We start from the raw sequence: 23099 nt of genomic DNA, 5'->3' as shown, positions 1-23099 counted from the left end.
GCCAACAAAAGGTGGGGCTCTGAAGAGACATTAAATGCATCATTAGATAAAATATTTGGAGCATTGGAAAAATTGTCAGCTAAAATTGATTTAAACACTACAACTATTAGTTCTAATACACAGGCCATTGCATAGCGCTCTTGGGCCAAGCGGGACACGATAATCGTGTGGCTGCATTGATTAAAAGAAAGGTTTTTACACGTTGAATAGCTGTGTGTTTATGTGTTGCAGGGGATTTGAGCAGGATGGGGATTGGAGTCTGGGGGGGGGGAGCTGTTAACACCCCCCCCCACGTTGGTCGTTGCAAGAACAGGATCCTGGACGTGGTGGGCTATTCATGGGCCTGATCCTGCAAGGCTCTTCTTAGGCGTTTCTTTCCTGGAGAATCGCAGGGATAAGAGGCTCCCGATTGTAGCAGTGGAGAGCAAAGGCACCAAACTCTTGCACTGGAGCATGGGTAGGCAAACTAAGGCCCCGGGGGCCGGATCCAGCTCAATCGCCTTCCCAATCTGGCCCCCAGATGGTTCCAGGAATCAGCCTGTTTTAACATGAGTAAAAAGTGTGCTTTTATTTAAAATGCATCTCTGGGTTATTTGTGGGGCATAGGAATTTGTTCTCTCCCCCCCAATATATATATATATATAGTCCGGCCCCCCACAAGGTCTGCGGGACAGGGGACCGGCCCCCTGCTGAAAAAGTTCGCTGACCCTTATTTGGTGGGGAAAAGGCCTATTAGCGCCCCCTCCTGGCTGCAGTGTTACAGGCAGGCTCATTTCGCGCGGGAAACCGAGAGAAACCAGGAACTCACGGCCGCGAACTACAAGCCCCACAATGCACCGGGGGCGCGAGGGCCCGCCTCCTCCCTCCGGCGCCTTAACCGCCGGATTGGCCGGTAGTTTCCGGACGTGAGCGGAGTTCCGCGCCGTGCGTGCCGTTCCATTGGGCGGCGTGATCGAGAGCCCCGCCCCCCGCCCTCCGCTCCCGTTTGGCGGGAAAAGGCGGCGCGCTTTTGGCGCCAAAACCGTGAGGGAAGAGGACGGAGCCGGGAGGCAAGATGGCGGCGGCGGTGCTGGACGACGCGGAGCTGAGGGAGGCCCAGAGGGACTACCTGGACTTCCTGGACGACGAGGTCCGCGCGGGGGGGGGCGGGGGGGCGGGCGGCGGCCGAGCATGTGCAGAGTGCAGCTTCGTGACTCTTTGGGACTTGGGTTCGTTGGAATCTCGATTGTGTGGGCGACGCGCCCCGGTGCCTGTAGAAACCTCTGGCGTCCTCCTGGGGCCGCCGAGCGGGGCTGCGCAGGGGCTTTGGCGGAAGGCCTGGGGGGGGGGAGAGGCAGGCCTAGGTGGGTCGGGGTCTCTCGGGGGAAGGGGGGCTTAAGCCTCACGCTCATCCTCATGGTTATGCTGCGTGGATATACATATATATATGCCCATATATGTATGTATATGTGTGTGTGTGTGTGTGTGTATACAGTGGTACCTCAGGTTACATACGCTTCAGGTTACGGACTCCGCTAACCCAGAAACAGTGCTTCAGGTTAAGAACTTTGCTTCAGAATCATCGCACTGTAGAGTCGGAAGGGACCCTGAGGATCATCTAGTCCAACCCCCTGCAAGGCAGGAATATCCAGCTGGTCCATACAGGGATCGAACCTGCAACCTTGGCGTTGCCACAGGTAGATGAGATGCAGGCTAGGATCTGAATGGTGATGATACAGTGGTACCTCGGGTTCCATACGCTTCAGGTTACGCTAACCCAGAAATAGTGCTTCAGGTTAAGAACTCTGCTTCAGGATGAGAACAGAAATCGTGCTCCGGCAGCAGCAGGAGGCCCCATTAGCTAAAGTGGTGCTTCAGGTTAAGAACAGTTTCAAGTTAAGTACGGATCTCCGGAATGAATTAAGTACTTAAACCGAGGTACCACTGTACACACACACACACTGGTGCATCTGGATACAAACGGGATCCGTTCTGGAGCCCTGTTTGCATCTTGAAGCGAACGCAGCCCACGTCTGCGCGTCGCGATTCGCCGCTTCCGCACATGCGCGTGACATCATTTTGACCGTCTGCACATGGGTGAGCGTTCCGTTACTTCCGGGTCACTGCGGAGCACGACCCGAAAGTGCTGAACCTGAAGCAACTTCAACCCGAGGTATGACTCTGTGTGTGTGTGTGTGTGTGTGTGTGTATATATATATATATATATATATGTGTGTGTGTGTGTGTGTGTGTGTACGTACAGGTGTATAGTTGCGATTGTTTCTATTTGGGGGCGGGGTGTCACCCTGCGTGATGCCGGAGTCCCTTTCAATGCTTTGGGTCTTGGGCTCTAGCAAAAGTTGTGATCTGATATTTGTTGCAGGAGGACCAGGGGATTTACCAGAGTAAAGTCCGGGACATGATTAGCGACAACCAGTACCGTCTGATTGTGAACATCAATGACCTCCGAAGAAAAAATGAGAAAAGAGCCAGTCGGTAAGTTACACTTGGGGCTGGGTCACCGCGGATCTATAGATAGATGTAGTGTGTGTATGTTTATGCTTTCATTGAGATTCCTGTATTGCGGAGGGGTTGGGCTAGATGACTCTAGGGGTCCCTTCCAACTTTTACCCTTCCCCCTCCCTTTTCTTTTCATCAGCTACAGTGCTTGTAAGCTCAGGAACATCTCACTGCCTTCTGTACAATTGTTTTTTAAAGTAAATAAATACCAATAGATCTGCTGTATATAATGCAACGTTTAAGACACAAAAGCCTTAATATTCATCACACTGGGATGGAATCAAAGAACTACATATGACAGCTACTTTTTAAAGAATAAGATGCTACTGTCAATGTGACTGATAAATGGTTTAAAATTACCACAGTAAAAAACTTGTATATGTGAAATTGAATCTGGAGCAGGTTTTGAAAATATAAAACAGCCCATTGAGTGGTAACACAATGTAAACAATAACCTCAAAAGAGATGAAAAAGGAAGAGAAGCCTGTCTTAAGTGCTTTTCAGGAGCCATGGTGGCTGATTCTCTGGCGCTTGTCACTGGAAAGCTTCCAGGTGTTGCATTTCTTAGCTAGGGCAGCCCATTATAGAAGCATAGAATTGTGGAGTTGGAAGGACCCCTGAGGATTCTCGCCCTGCAGTGTCCAACCCCTTCTCAACTAGATCATGCATGAAATCCATCTTATACTTATGCAGTGGATTCTTCCTGCCTAAGTGTTATGAAGATTTAGCATAAGCAGAGTAAAATGGCAGAAGTTGATGTAGTTTCCATTTAGGAAGAAAGAACTGTTTGGCCACAGAGATGGGAAAGGGGAGGAAGGCCAATAAGCATCCCTTAGAAGACCAGGGATCTTCTGTCTCCCTTCCCCTGGAAAAAACTGCCAGCAACTGACATATTGGTAGGGGCTGACATGGCGTTAGGGATTCTGACAACAGAGTCTTGTTCATCTTTGCTCCAGTTTGCTGAACAGTGCCTTTGAGGAGATGGTGGCTTTCCAGCGTGCCCTGAAGGACTTTGTTGCTTCGGTTGATGCCACCTATTCCAAGCAGTATGAAGATTTTTACATTGGGCTTGAGGGCAGCTTTGGATCTAAACATGTGACACCACGGACGTTGACATCCCACTTTCTCAGCTGCATTGTCTGTGTGGAGGGTATTGTAACGAAATGTGAGTTAAAAAACAAAGTGAGGACAGCTTTTAATACTGCATGAATGGGAATGTAATGGGACCAATGGTAGTCTTTTCAAGCACTTGATTTCTCTGCGAAAACATGTACCATCAGTGGTCTAAATAAATGACTGCAGGGCAAAGCTAAGTGTGGCATAATGGATATAGTGGCCCTATTTTGGTGTTGCCATGAGGTATAGAGAAAATATGGGGGGGGGCAGTGGCAATGAGAATGCTGCCCACAGGCCTCAACTTGCAGAGGACAACTGTGTGAAGCAGGGAGCTTCTTGTTTCCATGAGTTCCATGGGTTCCACAATGCACAAGGTGCCTCCTTGCATGCAGGACTCCGGAGGGTGCCTGTTTCACACAGTTGCTCTCTGCAAGTCTGCATATCAAGGCTGATAGTGCCAGACTGAAGAGGGCAGGGGCGCAGCGATCACACAACCCCTTGTTTTTTCCTGTGTGTTTTTATGTGCCTTGTAATACCTGTATAGGTCTTATGTTTTTGGGTGGAAGTAAATGTTACATTGGCAAATGCCTTTTTGACTGGGGTGGGGCTGCTCACAAAGGAAGATGGGTGGGCTGGGGTGGGGGTTGTCTCTTGATGCTACTGTGGGAGAGGACATTTGTGTGGAAACAGTGGTACAGGGAGTGGGCCAGGAGCAGCAGAATCTTCCCCCAGCCAGCTTGGAGACTGTCAGTCTAGCTGTGGGATTTTTTCCAGTCTTTGCATTAGCTGGAAGAGAGAGAGTGTAGGAATCTGACAAGGAATTGGGAATGTTGAAGCACGTTCTGAAACAGAACATTTATGAGCTCTTATGTTGGTCATGGCTATTCCTGGGGAGTAAGGAAGCACCTGTGGGAAATAGATTTCCTTTGGAGTCAGTTACAACATATTTAAACAGGTATTTAGGCTGTAGCCCTGGACAGAATCAGGCTTTTAATGTTAGGCTCTGAAATGGAAATTTGGAATTTCACTTGCGAATGTCTGGGGTGAATGCTGTTAATGCAACATCTATTTTTGCAGAGTATTGTGACCTAAAACAAAATTAAAGGCTGTTCCCACTCCAACACAGGTTCTTTGGTCCGCCCAAAGATTGTGCGCAGTGTGCACTACTGCCCTGCTACCAAGAAGACAATTGAGCGCCGGTATACAGATATGACATCCCTGGAACCTTTTCCATCAGCTGCTGTTTACCCTACCAAGGTGAGCCAAATGGGTTCTGTGTCCTCAAGGGTGTTCCCATCAATAGGATGGGCATTCTTCAGTGGATCTTTTATCCAAATTATCTCCATTCTATTTTCTCCTCAGTTTCCTACCTCTTTAAGAGCACTTCTTTCATGTATTCTTTTTCTGCTAAAAGGAGAGAGAATTGAGGGAGGCTATTTGTCCTGCTGCCCTTTGTGCTCCCTGAAAATTGGTTCTAAATGATGCGCACCCCCCAAAAAATTGTTGTCTGAAAGGGTTTATGCTGTTCAATATCTCTGTGTATAATCCCCCCCCCCCAAAAAAAACAGATGCAGCTACAGTTGCTTCTGCAACTGATTCTACATAGTGATCTCTAGACAGAGGATATACTGGTCAGCTTTTAACTTCCTTAACTGTGACAATTTTGTTTTGGCTGAAAAACCAGCTGTGTCTGGATACGTTGTCAACTGCCCTGAGACCTGCAGGTATAGGGCAGTATACAAATTTAACAAATAATAATAGCAGAAAGTGTTGATGTGTTGAAATAGTGAGTCTACTAGAATCTCTTCAATTTATTTGCCCATAAAAAAACCCAATTATTTTATGATCCTCCAAGCTTACAGTTAAAATAATCTCTCATGACGTACCTTGCTAAGTTACTTAACAACAGCATTTCCCTATTAGGCACTTGGACCATGCCTTGCGCCACCCAGTGTGGACATAACAGGCTACACTAAAAAGCAAGTTACATTTTTATCTAACGCTGGTTATCTAGGATGAAGAGAACAACCCGCTTGAGACAGAATATGGCCTGTCTACCTACAAGGACCACCAGACAATCACAATCCAAGAGATGCCAGAGAAAGCACCAGCTGGGCAGCTCCCTCGCTCTGTGGACATCATTTTAGACGATGACTTGGTAGACAAGGTGAAACCAGGGGACAGAGTGCAGGTCATTGGGACGTTCCGTTGTCTGCCAGGAAAGAAAGGTGGCTACACTTCAGGGACATTTAGGTAAAATGCTCAACAGGCAAGCTTATTTGTTGGCGTGCTGTCATAAAATTAAACTACTCAGCAAACTACTCATAAAATTAAACTACTCAGCAAGACTTCTTGCAATGGATTCTTGCCCTTACGGCTGCCTCCTTGTCACAGAATCTGAAAACATTATCTTCCTAGTTACAGATAGGTAGCCGTGTTGGTCTGCCATAGTCAAAACAAAACAAATTCCTTCCAGTAGCACCTTAAAGACCAACTAAGTCAGTTCTTGGTATTACCAAGAACTGACTTAGTTGGTCTTTAAGGTGCTACTGGATGGAATTTGTTTTATTATCTTCCTAGTTATGGTAATGATATTACAACATTTTAAACTTCATTCCTCTTGTCTGTTAAATGTTCTTGCAGTTCACAAAGATTCTGCCTTGTCCTAGGGAAGGTCTTGCTATGCCAAGACCTGCCCCCCCCCCATTCTATAAGAGGATTAATGTCAGTTTATGTTACAAAGGACATTGCCAAATATATGTGCCGAAAAAATTCCAGATAGCCTGACTTCTAAAGGGCATCATGTAGAGCTTAGTTCTCTTGATAAATGGTGTGATTCTGTCCTTCACACATGTTCTTATGATCCTTTTATGTATTGACTTGCTGTTTCTGGTCTGTGTGATCTCTGTTGGCCTCTCTCAGTATGAGGTGTTTTTGTTTGTTTGTGTTTCTCTGTCTCTTCCCCCATCATAAGAATTTGCCTGAAGCCCCTCACAAAATGGTTTCCTTTGTTTCTCCTCCATCACACTTTTCTCCTAAAATTGCAGGTGGTGCATACATAAGAATTTACACATGCCAATATGTAAATTTTGAATGCAAAATCTGATAATCCCTCTCTCCTCCCATTGAACATGCCATTCTTAAATGCAGGAGAGTAGCAGCACCCAGATGACTTAGTATCATATTCAGAGGTCCGCAAATTGTTCTTTGGCTTAGTAGTCAATTATTACTTTTCCTAGACAATTTGGGTTCACTAGAAGTGCTTCTGAAGGCTTTCCCCTTTCTGCTGATCAAGTACAACTTGCCTGTGGGACAAATGACATTGTTCCCCATCTGTGTGCACAGGCTTCCCCCACTTCAGACTTGCCTTTAACATGAGGCCAGTATTGGGAAGCAGCCGTGGCGGGGAGGTAGTGTGTAATTAGTTCAGGCTCATTGTGGCTTGTGTACATAGTGCTAAACCATGGCTTCTTAGCTGCATGTGAAGCAGCCCATCATCTTGGAGACCATTCATATAGTATAAGAGGAAAGCAGGCAAGACTCTTCAGATGCTGTTTTATCTGTGTGTGTGTTTTAAAAAAACCATTAACTGGAGATACTTTTTAGTGAATATAAGTCTTTTGAAAATTTAAAACATTACAGCTCTGAGGATATTAACGTGGTGAAGTGGAGTATGGCTTTAAAAAAGGCTCCCTGAGCATTGTACCTTCTCTAAAGTCTCATTGGAAATGGACCAAACACTTATTGACTTATTGGTCCAAAAAAATTTTCGAGCAATCTTCTGCTAATCTGCAGCTAGTCAGTCTAGACCTGTAACAAAGGGTCTTTGTTTTCTCACCTTCTCTAGGACTATTCTGATTGCTTGCCAAGTGAAGCAGATGAATAAGGAGGTTCGGCCTGAATATTCATCAGCTGATATTTCCAAGATAAAAAAATTCAGCAAAAGCCACTCAAAGGTAAATTGGGCTATGATGTTAGGGCAATTTCACATATTTCGCTTGGGAAGATTCAGGTTTGCTCTTAATGTTGACTCAGCAGAGTTGCAACCAATCCATGTGTTTCTTGTAGTCAGTTCTGAGGCGTACAATGTTTAAACTGCCCAGCTGGTGCCTAAAAGTGGAATGTGTTAAGTAGACCTTGTAAATTTTGTAATAAAAACTGTGGTTGCAGAGAGGTATGAAGGGCTTTAGATCTTAATTATAAGGAGCCTGTTTATAGTAAAATCAAAACTAAAATTAAGATTAGGAATGTCTGCATTGAATTTTTAAAAATCTATTAGTCTTAAAGCCATTTTTACTCTGCTCATTTTATGGTTTATTCAGTTTTAAATTGTGGGGTTTTGTTGTTTTGAGACATTGAGAAACTTCGGCATATACTGGCCTTCAAATACCGCTAATAAGCAAATACATCTTAGTGTGTTTCTATAGCGTCATCTTGCACTGACATATTCCATAATATATCATGATCACTGTACTGTATTACATTTTTTCAACTGATACTGAAAAATATTAGTTCCAGCATGGGTGTTATCTTAAACCAGTTCTGACCCTCCATACAATTGTGGCAGAACCCTCCTTTTCCTGATGTGCCTTGAAAGTAGTTTTGATTTCTGTTGCCATTTGAAACTACGGTTAATTGTCTATGGGCACCTCCTAATACATTTTTCTGCTTCCTGAAACTAGGATGTGTTTGATCAGCTGTCAAGGTCTCTGGCTCCCAGTATCCATGGCCATGAGTACATCAAGAAGGCAATTCTCTGCATGCTGCTAGGTGGAGTGGAGAAGGTGCTGGAGAACAAAAGTCGCCTCCGAGGGGATATTAACATACTGCTAATTGGTATGACTGTGGGCACTTCTCTTTAAAAAATATATATCATGGAAATGTTCATAGCTTGCTAGCCATAGATGTTTTTAATTGTTTTGAAGATGTTTTAATTCTGTTTTGTTGTATTGCTTTGCCACTTAGTTGTCCTGTAGTAGTTGGGGCCAGGGCCACCCATCTGTCAATCACCTAATGCCTCTGTGACCTTGTGTGACCTGTCTGGGCTTCTGCAATTTGAAATCAAACCCCGTGGGCAAAGGCACAGTCCTGCACTGTCCAAGTGGCACTGGTCAGCTGAGGGCCAACACTTGTGAAGTCCTGAGCACAGCACTTTGCATAGGGCTTTGCGGGTGCTGATCATCAGCCAATCAGCAATGCCTGCAAAACCCCTTTTGGCCCAACTTCAGCTTTGTCTGCCCCATACCTGATGCCATAGATGACATTAAGTGTAAGACAGGTGAGCATGGTTTGGCCATGATAGTCTCATGGGCCAAAATGGAAGGCTAGCAGTTCTGTACTGAGGCTGTGTTGACATCATAACGAGCCCACTGTCTCTTCTCTTTCAGGTGACCCTTCTGTTGCAAAGTCTCAGTTGCTGCGTTATGTGCTGTGCACAGCTCCACGGGCCATCCCCACCACAGGCAGGGGTTCCTCTGGAGTTGGTCTGACTGCTGCCGTCACTACAGACCCGGAAACTGGTAAGGAGCAGTCACTGCAATGGGAAACAGGCTGATGACTGGCTCTCTGAAGTCAAGATAGTGTGTTCTTGCATGGCAGCTGGAGCCAGAACTGGAGACATCAATGGGGCACAGCTCTGTGGAGAGCAAAGTTGCCTTATGGCTGTTACAAATTGGGTTATATCTCTTGCTCTGCCACCAGCCTGCTGGTTATAACTGGTTTGGGTCTCATCGTGTTCCTTGCTGGAAAAATGGGTGTATGTTTTAATTCTTTCTTAACACCTGTGCATATCTATGGGCAAAAACATGTTCGATCTCTTCATTTGTAACCCATTTGCATTGAGCAGAAGTGAGGCGTTGGGAAAGTACAACGTTGCTGCTAGTTGAATTGCAGAAGTAAGCATTTATGTGCAGGATCTGCACAGATTATTGGCAGCTTCATGGATGGAAACAGTACTCTAGGAGCTAATTCTGCTAAATAGCCTGTCTTTCAGGTGGAACAGCAGCCTTTGGCTAATATGTACTGCTTAGCATATCACTTTTGCTAACTTGGAGATGAATGCTCAAGTTGTGGTCAGTGGATGGATGTAATCAACCTGTGTGCTTCGATTTTCTGATCCAGAGCAACCGGAGGCCCATAGCAATGGGCTAGACTGTCTTTGATCTTCTGTAGAACTTAGTGAATGTTAAGAGACAGTGCTGGGACACTGCGTTCATGGAGATGGGGAAGTAGTATAACACTTGAGTGCTTGGATATCAGTATTCCAGTCCACCTAGTTGGAAAGGTGTGAAGGGAGCGGTGGCCAAACTCATGTGTACTCTCAATTTACTGTCTTCAGGAGAGCGTTGTCTGGAAGCAGGTGCCATGGTCTTGGCTGACCGGGGTGTGGTATGCATTGATGAATTTGATAAGATGTCTGACATTGACCGCACAGCTATCCATGAGGTGATGGAGCAAGGTCGCGTTACCATTGCCAAGGCGGGTATTCAGGCCCAGCTCAATGCTCGCTGCAGTGTCCTAGCAGCTGCCAACCCAGTGTATGGAAAGGTGAGTACTTGCGGATGCTTCTTCAGGCACACCTAATGGCAGAGTTGTTGACTTTGCAGACAGTTCTGGTTTTCTTTTTATTGCTTCAAATTTGGGTTTTTTTATAAATAATATTTATTAAAATGTTAAAGGTTACACAAAGAAAGAGTAAAAACACCATATCAAACAAGAACAAAACAATGCATCACAATAAGAAAGAGGAAGAAGGAAAAAAAATAACACAGCTAATCTTCCCATAACTTGTCTTTCATCTGCTTGTTTCCTTGACCTCCTCACACCTCCCTTTTTTGTATTCTAGTTCAGTTAACTATTTCAGCAAAGCCTTTCCATCTTTTCCACTTTTTGTTCTGTAATTTATCTTAATATAATGTAACTTTACTTTCCCTCCTTTCACCAATTAACAGTCTATTTTTTCCTAAACCCTTATAACATTTCTGCTAAAACCACATAACTTCATTCCAACATCCTTCTGACATTCATTAATTTTACAATGTTTCTGTAGATTCTGTCTTTAAATTTCTTCCAATCTTCCTCCACCGACTCTTCTCCCTATTGCTTCAAATTTTGATACTGGTTTTGTTAGTCACTTTGTGGGGCTGCAGCTAAAGAGGTTGTGTCATCTTAAATATGGGGATAGCCTTCTTCAGATGGTCATATACATTCTCACATATGGCTGATGGTGAACCCCTGGCATAGTTTCAGGTGGAATTCTCCAGTTGGCATCAATCTGCGTTTTGCAATTTGTTCAGTGACTGGCAAGCGGGTAGGGGGCTTCCTGCCCTCTCCCCCCCCCCCAAGTTGATAGAGAAAGAGTTCTTTGAAACATGTGATCCAGATGAACTTGCCACGTGAGTTGATATTGTGGTCTTCCATGCAATGAGTGGTGTTTGCTGACAGAAACAGGAGATTCACGATGTAATGACCCAGGTACATGCCAAACACATTTTACTTAATCGATTTATAGCCTGCCTTACATAAGATTTCAGGGTGGGTAATTTAATATTAAACAATTAAAACAAAGTGCTGCAATACGTAAGCAAAGGGAACAAGGTATATATGCATATGAATAGACATGTGATTGTTGCTGCTCCCAAAACTGGCTTTAAAAATGGCAATAGCCATGCCAAGTAGACCAGAGTCACCACAGTGGTTTGTGTTTGTTTGTCTTTATTTGAAAATGGAGTTCTTTGATGTAATAGAGAATGAGGGGAATGTGAGTGGCAAGCTTTGGCGGTCATTCACCTGCATTTTCTGTGCTCAAAAACAGTACCATGGTGTGCATGAGTAGCAATATTTGTGCTTCTTATTTTTTTTATTTCAGAAAATGCTGGGTTTCTCGCTCTCCCTGTCCAGTAGGCCTTATTTCCCTTTTTAGGAATAAGATACCCTTAACAATTGTAGGCTGAACGTGCTGTTTTTTCATATAACTTTTTACAGTATGACCAATACAAAACCCCCATGGAGAACATTGGCTTGCAGGACTCTCTACTGTCTCGATTTGATTTGCTCTTCATTGTCTTGGATCAAATGGATCCAGAGCTAGATCGGGAGATTTCGGACCATGTTTTGCGGATGCATCGTTACAGAGCAGCTGGTGAACAGGATGGAGATGGTGAGTCTCTCTTCCCGAAAAGTTTTGTGGGAAATCCTGTGCGACATGAGAATTAATCGGAGTTACCCAGGGATTCTCTCTTTTGCAAGCAACACTCCTGCTATTCTATGGCATATTTTTAGGTCTTCACTTGCTGTTGTGGGAGGTGGAATGATCGTGCTAAGTTGCCTGTGGAACGCAGGGATGCTCCTAACATTAGATAAGGAATTCCACCCCAACTAATAGGAAGCCAGGTTGGAAGTTGAGGGGAAAATAGAAAATTAGCATGCAGATGTGTAGGGGAGAAGAATCAGAAGACTTTTCTCCTATCACAGGGATCAGGGAACCATTTCAGCCCCAGGGCCACATTTCCTCCTGGGAAACATGCCCCTTGTGGGTAGAGTCAGAGTAAAAAATGGACCAATAATACAAGTTTATTTCACCATGCCTGCTTTCGTTATTAGAGGGAGCTTTGGCAGCTTGGCTCTTCTCATCCCTGCTGCTCAGATTTTTTTTCTTTTAAATGGAGCTTTTCAGGAAACAGTACAGTGAGAAGGTGCTGGTTTTTGTGTCTGTTGCTATAGTAATTGAATGTGACCTAGATATGTCTCCAGGCAACCCTTCCCTTCTCTTTCCAGCCATGCCTTTGGGTAGCACCGTTGAGCTGTTGGCCACCGATGATCCTGCCTTTGCTGAGGAGGAGGACCACGAGCTGCAGGTGTATGAAAAACACGACGATCTACTGCATGGGCCTAAGAGGAGGAAGTGAGTGCCTCCCACAGTCTTCCTCCTTGCAGATAGATTGATTGCTGTAATCTCTTCTCCTGCCCCACTTAATGTAGCTTAAAACACAGGTGGCTTAAAGCACATCCTTCAAACCGTATAGAAATGCAAATCAATAGCCTATATTCAGGGGCCCTATATTACACACACACTCCCTATATTTTTGCTTTCTCGGGAACTGACAGGAAGTTTTGGTTAGATAGTATAAGAGCAGCCCAGCTGGATCAAACCAAAGGTCCGGCTTTTATTTTCCAATGGTGAGCTGTGTGTCTGAAAGTTCACAGGCTGGAGATGGAAGGAATTGCCCTACTCTTGTTGTTCGCCAGCCTCTCATTGCAGGGATTAGCTATAGATAGGATGCATCTTCCATGGCTCCCACCTTTTGAAGCTATCCAACCCCCAACTAGCCCTGCACCTTGTGGAAATGAATTCATTGACTTCCTTAACACTTACTGTGATCTGTGGTGAATCTATTGCCAATTCAAAGTCATTGGGTGACATGTATTGTGGCAAGAGAGGAGAACTTTCGGCTCCAGCATTTATGAGTTTATAAGCTTTTGTTCATATTACCCCCCCCTTAGTAGGTCCCCCCCACTAAACATAAAAGCCTTAAGCACTGTTGCTCTTCCTCATAGAGAAGATTCCGCCCCTCCCATCTTTTTTTGTGTTGGGGACCCCCCCCCCACTACTTGCCTTCTCTGCACAGGCCAGTTCTGGGAGTTGGAGGTAAGGAGAGTCATCCAGAGAGGCACACCCCCCCCCCCCCCCGTCCCTGCGCATTCTTCTGAGAAATCCCTCCTGCAAGGTGCTTCCACCACAGTTCTTAATACAAAGATTAGTTTGGGGGTGTGATGCTGCAGGGTTCGTAAAAGGGAAATGGCAAAGTGGTTTGCTGGCTTTAATTCTCTTCTTTTTACAGTTAGGGCTGTGTATTCGACCCGTTGAAGGGAGGAACCTAGTTTGAATTGCTTACAGAACCTGATCACTTTGCGTTTGCCAAACAGAGAGAAGATCGTTAGTGTGGAGTTCATGAGGAAATACATTCATTTCGCCAAGATGATCAAGCCAGTCTTGACGGAGGAGGCAGCAGCCTTCATCGCTCAGGAATATTCTTCTCTTCGCAGTCAGGACCAGATCAGCTCTGATGTGGCTAGAGTGAGTAGGCAGCTGGGTTCTTTTTACTGGGAAAAAGGTGGGGGAGAAGAGCAAAGCTGAAATTGAGAAAATTACATAGTATGTGTAGCACAAGAACATTGTGTTAAGACACAAAGAAACCCAAGTTCAGACACCTGCTGAACTGCAGAGGTTTTTGGATGGCAATGGGCATGTGCTTGTTCCCCAGCTTACTTTACACCACTGGACTGCTGAGGTAAAAGCAATGTTTATTTTGAACTCTTAGGAGGAACAAATAATTGTACTGTATATTTGAATCAAAGTAGCCTTGACTATGCAGATGTTTTGCTTTCCGATGTGCAGCTTAGCTGCTTTTCAGTCAGCCGAACTTGGCCTGGAAATCCTCACTTTCCTCTCTGAATAACAGCAGCAGGGGAACAATGCTATAGGGCTGCAGCACTGCTTAATAAGAGGATTTTGTGCAGATGGAAGTTACCTGAGCATCATAATGTTCCCTGGCCCCCATCCATAACATACAAAATCTAGGAGTGGAGCCTGTAGCCTCGGATTAAAATCCCATTGAATTTATTTATTTATTTATTTTTAAAATAATATTTATTACATTTTTAACAGAAAAGAGTTACAAAATAATAACACACAAAAAAATACAAAATTACAAAAACCAAAAATTTAACATAAAAATAAAAAATAAAAAATAAAGATCCCTCTTTTATAATATCTTACATTCATTTACTTATTTTCGTGACTAGGATTCCAGAAGGAGAGGTCAAAACTAGAAACAGAATTGTTAGAACCCAATACTAAGAATCTGTCTAGAATGTATAATCTGCTGCTAAAATGGAACACACAGGATGAAACGGTCAAATCAGCTATGATTAAGTGGGCACAAGACATTGGTCATGATATTATGTTTGCTGACTGGGAGCAGTTATGGACCACAGGTATTAAATTCACGGCATGTAGTGCCTTAAAAGAGAATATAATGAAAATGATCTATAGATGGTACATGACCCTAGTCAAGCTTGCAAAGATATATCATTTGCCCAATAACAACTGTTGGAAGTGTAATGAATGCGAAGGAACTTTTTATCATCTTTGGTGGACCTGCCCGAAGATTAAGGCCTACTGGGAAATGATCTATAATGAAATTAAGAAAATCCTTAAGTGGACATTTGTAAAGAAACCGGAGGCTTTTCTCTTGGGCATGGTAGGCCAAATGATTCCAAAGAAAGATAGAACATTTTTTATGTATGCAACAACAGCAGCAAGAATTCTCTTGGCAAAGTATTGGAAGACTAAAGAACTACCTACTCTGGAAGAATGGCAGACCAAGGTGACTGAATTTATGGGACTGGCAGAGATGACCGGCAGAATTCGTGACCAGAGGAGAGAGACAGTGGAAGAGGACTGGGAAAAATTTAAAATTTATCTTAAAAACTGTTGTAAAATTTCGGAATGTTAAGATGTCAAGGGATTTGATATAAAGAATTACAGCTGTAAAAATTTAAACTTAAGAAAATTTTAAAGAGAATTAAATATAAAAACGGATGAAGGATTGCTAAAAAAATTTAAAATAAGGATGCAGTGAAGGGGAGGCATGGGGAAGTCGTGTTATGTTTGTTTGTTTTTTGTTTGTGTTGTAAAACTAATAAAAATCATTTTAAAAAAATAATAATAATTATTTATCTTCACATATTCTAACTTCAAATTTTCATCTGATATCCATCCCTTCTTGCATATTCTTATTTTACCTTATTACTAGAACCACTTCATTTTATTCCAACGTCATTAACATTCAATAATTTTACAGTGTTTCTGTAAATAGATTTTAAATTTCTTCCAATCCTCTTCCACTGACTCTTCTCCCTGGTCTCGGATTCTGCCGGTCATTTCAGCCAATTCCATATAGTCCATTACTTGCATCTGCCATTCTTCCAGGGTGGGTAGATCTTGTGTCTTCCAATACTTTGCGATGAGTATTCTTGCTGCTGCTGTAGCATACATAAAGAAAGTTCTATCCTTCTTTGGCACCAATTGGCCGACCTTGCCCAAGAGAAAGGCCTCTGGTTTCTTCAAGAAGGTATATTTAAATACCTTTTTCAATTCATTATAGATCATTTCCCAGAAAGCCTTAATCCTTGGGCACGTCCACCAGAGGTGAAAGAATGTACCTTCAGTCTCTTTACATTTCCAACATTTATTATCGGGCAGATGATAGATTTTTGCAAGCTTGACTGGGGTCATGTACCATCTGTATATCATTTTCATAATATTCTCTCTTAAGGCATTACATGCCGTGAATTTCATACCTGTGGTCCACAACTGTTCCCAGTCAGCAAACATAATGTTATGGCCGATTAAAATCCCATTGAATTTAAAGCACACTTGTAAAAAAAATTGCATCTGCATGTAACACACTAGTATTGGCAGATGGGTGGGCAGATTCTTTTTATGGATCTGAGAAATTACATGTACAGCGGACGCTCAGGTTGTGAGTGTGATCCATGTGGGATGCACGTTCGCATCCCGCAGCGGCGTGTCTGCGCACGCGGGGGTTGCTATTTGGTGCTTCTGCGCATGTGCAAAGCGCGATTTAGCGCTTCTGTGCATAGGCGACTGCCAAAACCCGGAAGTAACCCATTCCGGTACTTCCGGGTTTCGGCGGTTCTGTAACCTGAAAAAATGCAACCTGAAGTGTCTGTATGGACTGTATTTGGTTTTCATATTTTTTTTCCTTTTTCAAAGGCTGCATGTAGTTGTCTCCTGCCTAGGAGAGAGAGCCAGAGAGAGAGAGAGAGACATTTGCAGTTCACATTGTGGAAGATTACAGGAGCATTTAGTGCTTATCAGATGCTTGTCATGCAGTTTGAATTGTCAGCTGCATAACCTTGGTAGTCTCTTTGCTTGGCTATAGTAAAAGAGCCCTGTGGCTTCTCCCCTTTATGTGCTGCTACGTGTTTGTTCTGAAAGTGATTGCCTGAAACGGGAGTCTCATTCTTTTTATCATTCAGCAGCTCAATGGTTCTATCTTGCTTTCCAGACTTCCCCTATAACGGCCCGTACGCTGGAAACTCTGATCAGACTCTCAACTGCACATGCTAAAGCCAGGATGAGCAAAACAGTGGACAAGCAGGATGCCAAAGCTGCTTTAGAGCTGGTGCAATTTGCCTACTTCAAAAAGGTGTGCAAACTGTTGTTGGATTGCCTGTTATCATAACAAAAGAAAACAAAAAAATGCCTCTAACCTGGGACAGGTATTTGGTAGCGCTTGGCTTGTATCCTTGAATGGTACTAATGTCATCCATTATTTCAAGTATTCTTCCCTGTAATGTTCCCAAGGTGGCCTATAGTGATCAGTAATTATATGGACTTTACCTTCATATTCACAAACGGCAGAAGAGGATGCTGGTCTTTTCTCATCGAGTGGCAGAGGTTTGCTTAATTGTATTGCTGCTCCAAAACCTATAGCGTTATCTGCTGTGCAGAGTTTTGTAATGGCTCAGCACTTGTGTGAATTGCTACACAGATGTCGCTGGATTGGACAGGAGAACTCCATCACACTGCTGAGTCCAGGAACCAGAATTATTGCTGCTGTGCTGAAGCTTTTCCCTGACAATGGTCGTTGCTGTGCACAGCTCTACTGCACAAAGTAGAGCTCTGTTGCACTTGACTTCTGGCCAGGGTTGAGGCAGGACCAAGTACTAGTCCTTCAGGAGGGGATCAAAGGACTGTTTGCTTGTGCTGAAGCAACACATGCATCCCTGTTCCTGAAGGGTAAAGGATTTTCAGTAGCAAAAAGAAAGTGCACCATGGTGCTGCCCCACTTAGCCAAGGGCAGAATGAGAGAGCGCAGGTAACTATTTACCATGTGGTGACTTGCAGCACTGTTAGGACCACTTGATAAGTCAGTTGTTGTAGTAGTATCCTTCCAAGAGACAAAAATCTTGTCATCCCCGCCCCCTGCAGATTTCTGGGCATTTGTGCATAGGTGATAAAATTCTCTTCACTTGCCTTGTATCTTTAAAGAGGCGTGCTGAGCGAGCGTGTCTGCGGCTCTTGCTGGCTTTTCTTGTTTTCCTCCTCTAAAAACTAGGTGTGTCTTACGGTCGTGTGCGTCTTATAGAGCAAAAAATATGGTATATGAATCTGCTCCTCGTTACTTGGACATTAGCTGGTTGATCCTGATCTCAGGTCCATGTCATTGACGGCAAGCTGGAGCCAACAGAAGCTGCAGTGGCTATACTAAGTGATGCTTCTCTAGTAGTGTTCCTGGGGGCTTTCGAGTGAGATTGTGGGTGGGTTGTGCCTTCTTGAGACATGTAGGAGAATTTACAGTCTCCTGAATTACAAAGCATTTAACAGGTGGCCAACTTATTGATTGTAGTTATACTGGGTAAATCAATCTCTTTGTCCATACAGCCACCATTTATTTATATAAGAATATTTATTTACTGCCATTTCATTTTTTTAATTAAGTAGTTCACAACAGCTATGCATAAAACTATACAATAAAAACCACATAAAACGAGTTTAAATCAGATAACTATTGTGGAAATAGGTATTCTTAATTGCCTGCATAAGCCTGATGGAATAAAAAAGTGTCTTAGCTGCTGGCCACATAATTTTGGTCCAGCGAGTAGGAAAATCAGAGTCAGTTTTTATCAGGTGTGTTGTGAAACGAATGGTTGCATTCTTCTACATGTTGTCTCTAAACCCTTGCAGTATTAATCATAACACAGAAGTCACCATGCTTCTGTGCAGCTTATATGTGTTGGGTAGCTCATTTATTTGGAGACTGAACCTTAATTAAGGCTTAAAACCACCTAAGATTCACCCTCCTGTTCTAAGGAGCCACATTGCTGATGGCTTCTGCTTTTTTCGGCGCCTTCTGGTTTTTTTTATTAAAAATTTTCTTAGTTTACCAAAGTATGTGCAATGTCCCTTTCAAGTAACATTTTTTACAGAATAGTTTCATTTGTTGAGACATTAGGAAGAAAAGGGGGAAAGAGGTGGGGGGGGGGGGAAAGGTGAGTGGGGTTGGGGTTGGGTGGCGATGTTTCTATTTTACTTAATATATGTGGGGTTTGGTGTCAGCGTTGCTTGTGCAGGTTCTCTGCTATTCACTTGTGTTCCTTTGGTGGTGAGAGAGGTTGGAGTAGGCCTAGGGTGTGGTGGTTTGTTTGTGATTGGCTGTGGTGATCTTTGTTTTCGTGGGGTGGGTGGGTGTTTTAGATCAGGTTAGCCATATTGATTTGTATGTTGTTGTTGGATTTTTGTCATTGTCTTGTTGGGCTGTGATATGGCTTCTTCCATTGAGACTTCTCGGCTCCTGAGCGAATGGCTGATTAGTTGACCTACTTATAGATTCTTTGGGCTTCTCTCTTTTCTTAGGTTTTGGAAAAAGAAAAGAAGCGAAAGAAGCAGACTGAAGATGGTTCAGACCCAGACACAGAGAATGAAGCTACACAAGAAAGTGAAACGAGAGAGAAAAAGAGGTAAGTAAAGAAAAGCAGTGTAAGGAGAACCCACATGTGCTTCTTCAAGAAAAAGTCTTCATTGGGCAACAGAGAGCAAAACTACAAATTTTTCATATTTAATGGATCATCTTGCATTTCCATCTCATTGCAACTATCTGTTCAGCCGATGGCTCACTTGGTGGGTTGCTTTCAGACAGTTATATGCAGTTCACTGGCCCAGATAATCTGGGTTGCATGGTGTGTGTTTTGCATAATGCACAAGCTGTGTGGCTGCACACAGTAATACATGATGCAGTCATACATGATGCCAGGTGCGGGGAAGGTAAGGGAGGCACTTAAAAGCAACAATTGGGAGCTTAAAGCAAGCAAGATGCCCTTCTGGCCCTATGGAAAGCCCTTGCGAGGATGCTTGCTAAGGTTTGCTTGGAAGTTCTGAAAGTTGGGGCTTCAAAGGGAAGCATCACGTGATGGGCAGGTGGGCAGCTTTGAAGCAACTCATTTCAGTAGGTAACCAGTGCAGTCTACGCACAGCAGATGGGTTGTACATTCCTTCTCCAACCCCAAATAATGACATCTAAAACAAAAGGCAATATAATTGCCCCCCCCATACATCCACGTAAATTAAAGACAAGTAGCAGGGACCAGGAATGTAAATGACTACAATTAGTTTACCGCATAGAATATGGCTTTTCATGTAAAATCTGGAATAATTTGGACTGCTTTATAATAAAGCAGGGATGGGGGGGGGACCTTTGGGCTTCCAGACATAGTCGAGTTACTGCTTCCCTCAGCCTTGACCATTGACCATGCTGTCTAGAGCTGATGGGAGTTGTAGTTGAGCAATATCTGAAGGGCTGCAAGTTTCAAACCCATCTGAAGGACAAACCTGAAGTAGGTAATAAAACTAGAAGGGTCTAGAAGGTACTTTATTCAGTCTGTAGCTTTCTGCCTCTTGTTGTCACTGGCTTCCAGTCTTACCCTCCTTTTCAGTCCCCTGCTTAGGGTGGGGAGGTAGAAGACAGGAGGGAGGGAGTGTTTCACAGAATAAGTTTTTAACAGTTTTAAAAAAATAAAATGAGGTTTCTAGCTCAATATCTCCTCTCCCTCCCTTTCTCCACAAATCTACACACTCCAGGCATCTTCTATCCATTTGTGGGTGGTGAGAATATTGATATAAACTTTTGGTCCTTCTGTAGGAGGAAGACGCGTTCTAGTGATCATGAGCCTGTGGAAGGAGAGACTCATGATCCCTATTCCTTCAGCGACACTGAAGAGGAAATGCCAGAAGGTGAGCAGTTTCCCTCTGATCTTTCTCAGGCTAATAGATGAACGGGTTCAGACAAAAAAAAAAAAAAAAAAGTATTCACGCACTATATTTTTGATCCAGTTGCACAGTAGAATCTGCCCACAAGGGATTTCAGCATGCAGATGGCTGAAAAAGTCACTTCACCTCTGGCAAGCTTGCTGAAAGTGTGATAGCTTTGCAGCTGTTTAGTGTCAACTCGCAGACTTCCTTGGAGAACTCCCCAGACTATGAAAAACTGTTGCTTTTCTATTTTCGCCATTCCGGAATGTTCATATACTCAGTATTTGTTTCTCCAGTACTTGCAAACCTTTTGAGTTAACTTTGCTCTTGTGTCTCCTAAAATCCACTGCTCTTTAACCATAAAAAGTGTTTTATTTTTCTGTGGTAACAGTAATCAAGAAATAAAAAGGTGTGTAACAGGGCAGCCCTACAGAAGATGGCTAAGGAATAAGTCGCACTGAGTTCAGTGAGACTTGTTACTAGGTTTGTGGATGTAGGATTATAGCATCAGTCATAGGTCTTGGTTTGATGCCTTTCCACTAGACCACACGGGCTGCCTGTTAAATATTTGCTATATAAATAGGGTAATTTCCAGAGAGAGAGAGCTGTGCTGGTTTGTTGCAGCAAAAACAACTAAGTCTTATAGCTTAAAGACTGAACAATTCTATTAGAGCAACAAATCTGTTATTCATTAATTACCAGTTAGACACATTTGATGAAGAGGATGAGTCCATTAAAGTTTCCTGGTGTATAATAGATCAAAGTTTGTTGGTGAATACTTGACATTGCATTCCCTTATTTTGTGACTAACTCATCTCTCCTTGATATTATTTAGTTGAGGCACACACTCCCAAGACTACTGAAACTTTGGGCACTGGTGAGACTAAGTCAAAGCTGGCTGAATCCAGGTGGGTAGTATGCAAATAAATATTACAGGTCAGAGTTTAATGGTATGCAAGCTCAAGCACTAGTGTGATCCTTGGGACTTTGTAGAATTACAAGTAGTCTTGTGGCTGGTCATTTTGAAAATGTGGTAGTTTAAATAAATAAAACAAAGAAGGCCATGCTTATTCTGACCCTTGATGTGAAAACTCATTTGTCAGTATTATTTTCAGAGGCTAACAGTGCAATCTCAACTGTGTCTGCTCAGAAATAAGTCCTATTGAGTTAAATGAGACTTACTCCCAGACTTACTCCCAAGGGCAGTTGGGATTTCAGTCTTATTGTAGTTTTCTGTAGTTCAAAGTAATTTTAAAATAAGACCCAAGATTGTCAAATAATGCTAGTTATTTATGACTAAGGTATGCAAATTAGCTGCATCACTTTTGGTTCATTGTTAAGTTTCATGTTGATCCAGCGAGGGATTTTCCCATCTCTCTCTCCCCCCCCCCCCCCCCCGCCTCATAAGGCATAAACATAAGCATTTCCTTCCGTGGCTTCATGGCTGGCCTTTTTAAGATCATTCAGTTCACCCTCTTTCATCCTGTTCTGTATTCTCTCTATTAAAGATGGATAGAGATTTCAGACTGCTGTTGCTTCCTGCTGCAGAAACACAGTGGCCTCTTGTGGCAGAGGCAGAGAATAATATGCAAACAGCGGTGGGAGACTCAGAGCTCAAACATTGTTCTTTAAAAAGCATCTTAGCTGCTTCATGGCTTGAGAGCCTAGCCGAGTTTTGTGTAGCCAAACCATACTGTTTGACTCCTTGTTTGTTTTCTTCTACCTGCACAGACTGAAAGCATTCAAGGCTGCCCTTCTGGAGGTATTCAAAGCTGCTCATGCGCAGTCTGTGGGGTTGAAGAGCCTAATGGAGTCCATCAATCGAGACAACCCAAACCCTTTTTCATCTGTGGAAGTCAAGGTGGCCTTGGAACAGATGCAAGATGACAACCAGATCATGATGTCAGATGACATAATTTTCCTCATCTGATGAACAACTCCTTGGTGTGGAGAATCCCCTTTTCAGCACCTTCCTATGGGGACCATCTAAAAAGTTTGGCTCTCCTCACCTGAGCCATCTAGATTAGGAGAATTGACTGCAACTTGGGATGCCCATGTTATAAAACATTTATGTCGGCTTATTTGCTTTGGGTTTTTTCTTCTTGCAAGGAAGAACACATTTACATTCAAAAGTACTTAATTGCAATCTTTCGTTAAAAGTCACTGGTATGTCCTAAAGAAACCAGTGGTGGAAAGAAACATCTGTGCAAATCTCCTGTTGTTAAAGATATAGAAGCTGACATAGCAGTGGTGCAATTCTACGCTTTTCACCTTTGTCCCCTCAACCATCACAGCCTATCATACCTGCAATTTGTTGTTATTTAGCAGCTGAAATTTTCTTCATGAATGTAATTACTTGACACGGATTTTTAATAAATAACCCAAATGTGGTTGTAGTGAATGAAGCTATTAAAGTATATTTGCAACCAAAGACAGCTCTACAAATATTACATTTCTCTCACTGTGTATCTGTATTCATGTGTAGCTCCTCTTCCCCATTATATACGTTACCAGCTTTGCCTTTGGGAACAAATATTCCAAAATTAAATCATGGGTGAGTCATGTTTCTGTTACATAACGTTGAAAGCAATTGCTTTCTTCTGAAGTTATTTTGGTTACTGGAGTATAGCATGCATCAGGACGATCT

The 23099-nt window shown here is 43.2% G+C and overlaps 1 protein-coding gene across 1 annotated transcript in view; it reads left to right on the top strand.

Annotated features, from left to right (window-relative positions):
* MCM3 (minichromosome maintenance complex component 3) overlaps positions 1–22887 on the top strand; it is a 368003-nt gene extending 345116 nt beyond the window's left edge. Inside the window, exons 2-18 of the mRNA XM_081855515.1 lie at positions 1026–1129; positions 2363–2475; positions 3456–3664; positions 4742–4872; positions 5630–5868; positions 7463–7571; positions 8298–8451; positions 9003–9134; positions 9953–10161; positions 11599–11773; positions 12391–12517; positions 13540–13690; positions 16710–16850; positions 19061–19164; positions 20343–20434; positions 21288–21360; positions 22184–22887. Coding sequence (XP_081711641.1) covers positions 1055–1129; positions 2363–2475; positions 3456–3664; positions 4742–4872; positions 5630–5868; positions 7463–7571; positions 8298–8451; positions 9003–9134; positions 9953–10161; positions 11599–11773; positions 12391–12517; positions 13540–13690; positions 16710–16850; positions 19061–19164; positions 20343–20434; positions 21288–21360; positions 22184–22382 — 2433 coding nt within the window. The 5' untranslated portion in view covers positions 1026–1054 and the 3' untranslated portion in view covers positions 22383–22887. The remainder of the gene's footprint in view (positions 1–1025; positions 1130–2362; positions 2476–3455; positions 3665–4741; positions 4873–5629; positions 5869–7462; positions 7572–8297; positions 8452–9002; positions 9135–9952; positions 10162–11598; positions 11774–12390; positions 12518–13539; positions 13691–16709; positions 16851–19060; positions 19165–20342; positions 20435–21287; positions 21361–22183) is intronic.
* Positions 22888–23099: the final 212 nt, after the last annotated feature.

This window comes from Podarcis erhardii (assembly GCF_964252035.2).
Source record: "Podarcis erhardii genome assembly, chromosome: 3".
NCBI lineage: Eukaryota > Metazoa > Chordata > Lepidosauria > Squamata > Lacertidae > Podarcis > Podarcis erhardii.
This window is presented reverse-complemented; position numbering and strand designations above follow the sequence as displayed.